The sequence below is a fragment of the Arachis duranensis genome, chromosome 4, assembly GCF_000817695.3.
Source record: "Arachis duranensis cultivar V14167 chromosome 4, aradu.V14167.gnm2.J7QH, whole genome shotgun sequence".
Taxonomy (NCBI): domain Eukaryota; kingdom Viridiplantae; phylum Streptophyta; class Magnoliopsida; order Fabales; family Fabaceae; genus Arachis; species Arachis duranensis.
In genome coordinates, this window is record NC_029775.3 from 29,148,776 (window position 1) to 29,154,530 (window position 5,755).

At 33.3% G+C, this 5,755-nt stretch overlaps 1 protein-coding gene across 2 annotated transcripts; it reads left to right on the top strand.

The window, feature by feature from the left end:
• Positions 1-1,855: 1,855 nt before the first annotated feature.
• Positions 1,856-5,550, top strand: LOC107483933 (uncharacterized). Of its 2 annotated transcripts, none has more exons than XM_016104542.3 (3): positions 1,856-2,341; positions 3,500-3,657; positions 5,085-5,550. In XM_016104542.3, exons 1-2 carry the CDS (start codon positions 1,927-1,929, stop codon positions 3,625-3,627), a joined length of 543 nt encoding a protein of 180 aa, XP_015960028.1. In that variant the 5' UTR covers positions 1,856-1,926; the 3' UTR covers positions 3,628-3,657; positions 5,085-5,550. The 2 variants fall into 2 exon arrangements, with proteins under 2 accessions (XP_015960028.1, XP_015960027.1); XM_016104541.2 differs by having other exon boundaries at positions 1,859-2,341; positions 5,077-5,550.
• The last annotated feature ends 205 nt before the right edge of the window (positions 5,551-5,755 follow it).

The following is a 5,755-nucleotide window of genomic DNA, read 5'->3' on the forward strand; positions in this document are numbered from 1 at the left end:
CATTTTGAACTCACTTTAGTTGGCGGGGCGGGCCAGCCCGTCCTGTTTATGGTACGGGTCTAGGCGGGGCGGGGCGGGTTGGAGCGGGCCGATCCGCTTTGCTATCCCTAAGTCCACCAAATAATTGTATAGGATTTTTGTATAAAATGTTGCGCACCCTCTTTTAAATATGACTTTGTATGTTCTCACAAATACCAGTTTGCAATTCTAGAAAACTCATGGTGCATGGAATAACAAAGAAAAATGGACATTCACAATGAAAAGTCACTCTTTCGTTTGTGTTTGGTATAATCTTACCGTAATAATACACTCGCAAATTTTTAATATCTTCCATAACCTCAACTTCACCTAACCCAACTTTTTGAATACTAATGATTATAAAAAAAACTCACAAGTATGAAAGATATGAAAGAAAGAAGAATGAGAGTGGAAGTGAGGTATGAATCATGGATAAATTGACTTTGGTATATATCGACAAGACTTTCGATTAAAATATTTTTTTCTATACAAAACTCAATTTGCGTTTTTTAGCTTTCAATAAATTTTTTTTCACACATTTAAAACGCAACCTGCATTTTGATTTTTCGAAAAAAAATTTAAGATGTGTTTTGTTTACATTAAAAAAAAACAAAAAAATAGGTTAAAAATGAAAAACGTAACCTACGTTTTGTGTGTTATAGAAACAAAAAAAAGACAAAAAAGTAAAAACGCAAAACGCCACCTGTGATTTTCAGTGACATCATAGTAGTATAAATATTTTATATACTTCTATTTCATTGAGTTATACCATAATTATTTTTATATGTAAAAAAATGAATCGCTATATGACTAACAAATATTATTATTTTTAGCTAATAATATTTAACTTGCAATAATTTACATCTATATTTATAAAAATTTACACACAAAATATACATATAGTTTACACTTATATTTATTAGAATCTTGTATAGATAAATCAATATAATTTATATCCATATTTTTTTAGAATTTTTATACATAAATTAATAAAATTTATTTGTTAAAGATAATTTAGTGTTTATGCTAGTCTAATAATAACAAAAAATATTAAAAATTATTTACCTCTAAAAATTTCTCTTTATATTATGCACAAAATTAAATTTTAATTTAAATTATAAAATTTTAAAATTTGAATTTCATATAATATAATTTAAACCATCTGATCCAAACTGTAATTTTGATTACATTAAAAATTAAATTTAAATTAATTTAACAAAGATGTAATCGTGCATCAAATTGGATCGAATTAAAAAATAAAAGAAAAAAGTATACTTTAAATTACAATAAATTAGATTATTTTTATCTTCTAAATCTATCTAAAAGTAAAAAAATCTCTTGTTTTTTTTCTGTTTTATTTATATATTAGAAGAAGAATAATTATTGATAAAAACTCATATATTTNTAAACAAAATGCGTAAGTAAAATAAAAATTAGTAAATGCATTATAAATTACTGTATTTTTTAAATAAAATATTTAAATACTTATTTCTACAAAAACTATGTTCAGTTATTTTTTTATGTATCAAAATATTAAAATTTATAAAAATATAATATTTATAGTATTTTTTATTAATTCAAAAATTCTTTATATGTATAAATATAAAAATTAATTTTTTAATTAATTAATATTAATTTTAAAATTTAAAATTTAAAATTTGTGATAAATATTAAATACAGTCCTTAATTATCTAACAACTAGAATTTGAGGTTATATTTTTTTTTAAAAAAAAGAGCGTCCTGACCTACAGTAGAGCGATCCACGTGCCGCCCCCTGTATCCTCTCCACACCCTCCACCGCCTTTCTTTTCTATTCTCTTCTCTTCTTCCCCACGCCATGTCGTATTTATAAATTATAAGTAACCTCTCTCACTCTCTCTCTCTCTCTCTCCATTCCATTCCATTCCCATGGCTCGCTTCTTTATCTCCAAGACCAGCACCTTCCTCCACCGCCACCACCCGCACCCTCCCAAACCCCTCTTCACTCTCTCCCTCCGCCACCGATCCTCCCACTCAGCCAACAACAACGGCACCCTCATGGAGCTCGACCTCCCCTCCACCTCCTCCTCCTCCAATGCCGCTGCTGACTACGACGTTACCATGAGGATGTTCGACGACCTAATCCACCGAATCCTCGTCAGGAAGGCCACACCCGATTGGCTCCCTTTCGTTCCCGGCTCCTCTTTCTGGGTCCCACCGCGTCCAGCTCCCTCAAATGTCGTCGATTTGGTGCATAAGTTAACCACCGAGGAACTCTCCGCAGAGGAGTCTCTCTCCCTCGCCACCCACCACGCTTGGCCCTCCTCCACCTTCTTCACCGATGGTAACAAACCCTTTTCCCCCATTCGCCCTTTTCAATTTTTCTTTTTTTATTTGAATTCTTCGTTTATTGAGAAATTTTAAAAAAACTTTCGTGTTTTCAATTTCATCGTTGTTAGGTACATCTTTAGGGTTCATTTTGTTTTGGTATTTTCTGATGGATGATACGAAAAAATGAGAACTTCTTTGTGGTTTCCGCATTAAATTCGTAGCGTTTCTAGAAATGTGGGCTGGTTTGTAGCCCTCATCTTAGGTTGATTCCTTGGTTGAGATCATGGTAATTATGAATGCACTGGAACCCTTTTCCCCGAAAGCTGGAGAAGTTTATGTAGGGATGAATATGATTCTAGGATATGTGTTTGGTTTAGTTTGATTAATTTAACGGAAAATAACATTCGTTTTTGCTATGGTATGATGAAATCTAACCCGACTCTCCTCCATTTTTATTTCTTAAAAACATGCATTGACATCTCTTGGTAAAGATTACACTTGGTATTTTTATTCCTTCAGGAAGGGGAAAAAAGGGTACACTTGTTATCCTCATAATTTGTAAATTGTTGCACTAACCGGTATGAACATCACAATGAATTTCAACAAACCTCATATGAAGCTGGAGTTGTTTTGGGATGATATGCGGTTGGGTCTTTTTATTCAACATTACTATGACACTTTTTCCAGTATGAATGACCATGATGGCCATGTTCCTGCATTTTCTTGTAAAGATTACAATGTTAATTGCCAAAATTCATTCTTGGCCAATTAAGCATGCACCCTTCATAAAATTGTGTATTCCTAAGGGATGTTGGCCTGTTTGACCACTTTGTAAATCTTCTGCTCATGTTTTATGTTAGTTGATTCCTGTAACTAATACTACCTAGTAAAACAATAAAAACATGATAGTGCCTGCTGTTGGTTCTTGTAATGGGGATGAATTGGCCTTGTACCCTAAGGGAAGTTGCTGACTGGTTAATGAACCTCCAGCATTTGGCAGAGATATTTTTCTATATGCAAGTCTCGGCCAAAAGTAATTGATCTGAATATTAGGCTCACTGTATTCAATACATATTATAGATATGATGCTACAAATGAATCTTAATCTATAAGTGTGGAAATATTATGATTGATGAAGTCACACAATTTTTGTTTGTCTTTCTGCCTTCAGAGAACAATCAAGCAGATGGTGGAGATACTGATGTGGAGTTAAATAAACCAGAAGGGATGGAGGGAATGGTGAAAGTGAAAGTTCTGACAATCTCAGATACTGTGGCTCATGAAGATGAGGAAGGATGAACCAGTACCTTAGCCAAACAAGTTGCTGTGGTGAGCAGTTCTTTATCTTGGAACCATGATGCATACTGATATCAGTCTGCTGAAATGCGTGTTTTTGCTAATTGTTTGTGTGCAATATCATGTACTATCAAAAGCTTGAAAGTGTGTAAATAGCCTCCCTGTCTACTACTAATATCGAATTATCAGATTATCAGTTGGCTTGTTGTTGTGTTGTGATCGTCAATCAACCATACGAATGCGGTTTGATAAGTTCTCGGGAAGACCATTTCTAGCAGATTTGCATCAGGAGTAAGAAATTCATCTAAACATCCCATAGTAATTTTGTGGTTAAGAACTGCTGAAAGATGTGCCACCAATATTAGCATGTGTGTCAATGGACATGGTTTTACTGTACATTGCACATGTTTAACTTTTCATGATATATATTTTTTTATTTTGTTTTTTTGTTCTTCTTTTAATTTAAACAATAGACATGAGAACAGGGGCATTATTGGGTTGGTATTTTATACTCAACTGTATGACAATTTGATGATATAATGCTGAGTGCTAGTGTTCCCTTTGCATGAGGTGGTATGTACTGGTAGCGTGAGTGCATGCAGTACTAGAAGAAACTAAAAGGTTTAAATAGCTACATTTGCATGCAGGTGTCTCCTCTGTTTGACATGTGTTTATACCCAAACAAGGTTCCCAAAAACGGGCAGTATATATTTTGATGCAGCATATTTACAGAAGTTTTTTTTAAGCCTGATGGCCAATCTCTGCTACTGGGAAAATACTTGACTGATTTTTATTTGTTATTTTAGTTTGTTGTGTCTAGGGAACATATTAGCAACTGATATATCAATGTGAAATGAAAATTTTTGTTGGCAATGATATGTTTTTATAGGTCAGAATGTTGCATGATATATTGATGATTAATATTTGTAAACTATTAAAATTTGAATTCTAAATTAATGGACTAAAAGATTCAATAAGATTTCTAATTTTCATAGAATCACATGTATTTTTGAATAAATTTAGTGTGTTTTAATGAAGGGTGGAAGGGCATGGCTCAATGTTTGGACTAAATCATGCCCGACTCTTGTTTGGTTGTGTCAACATGTTTTACTTAACTCTAGTCATTTCATTCCTTCCCCTACCTAGTGGGATATGGCTTTGTTGTTGTTCTTGTAGTCATTTCATTCCTTGACCATGCTACTACTTACTGTAAAACTACTTTCAAACATTGTTTACATAGCTTTGGTCATTCCACTCGAAGTCATTCCCTCTGTTTTCAGTCTCCCCCCAAACTCAACCCCAAAACAAATGTTTTCTAAAATCAAAATTAAGATAAGGGGGAAATATTTTGCTGGTAATGGTATGTTTTGTAGTTTAGAATCTTGCACGTATTTTGATTTTTGAGCATGGTCTTTTGCACCCCAGTTGTTCTAATACTGAGATTTCCTCTAGTTTTGCAGGATTTTCATGGTGCAACCTACCTCATTCAAAAGAAGAAAAAAGAGAGTAACTGAAAATAAATAAAATGCTCTTTTGGAGATTGAGAAGGCCATGCACTCAAATGGAAATTCGTATGAGATACAGTACTGTTTATTCGGGATTAGCCCTTCCTTCGCTTCGGGAAAATTCTTTTATAGGTACAAGTCCATCGCGTCATATTTGGACACACTCGCATGGGAGTGTATCTTGAATAAAGTTAGTGGGACTCACCTTTGTTGCGAGTGTTTAAAGATGGGGGTGTTCATTTTGTGCCTATGGAAGAATCTTTCCTAATATATCCTTGCTTTACTTGGTATTAGAGACTCAGCATTGATCTGTTTTAACCAGCATAGCCTGAATATATTACCAATGTTGTAACCTTGAATCATTTGTAAGGTAGGAATGTATGTATTTATTTAGCTAATGAAGCAAAAGATTCTTTCAGTATTCTTGTGTTTTGGATACGCATCTGCACACAATTTAGTGCTTTTATGTTGTTATTTTGGTACGTTTAATTCTGACAGGCTTTACATGAACGTTGTTAAACATAGTTGAAATTGCAGGCGAGTTATTGCTAGGGAAAATTTAACTATTAAGCTTGTGAATATTGTTTTTAAGATGCTATTCATTGTTGTGAAAAGATAATGCTATT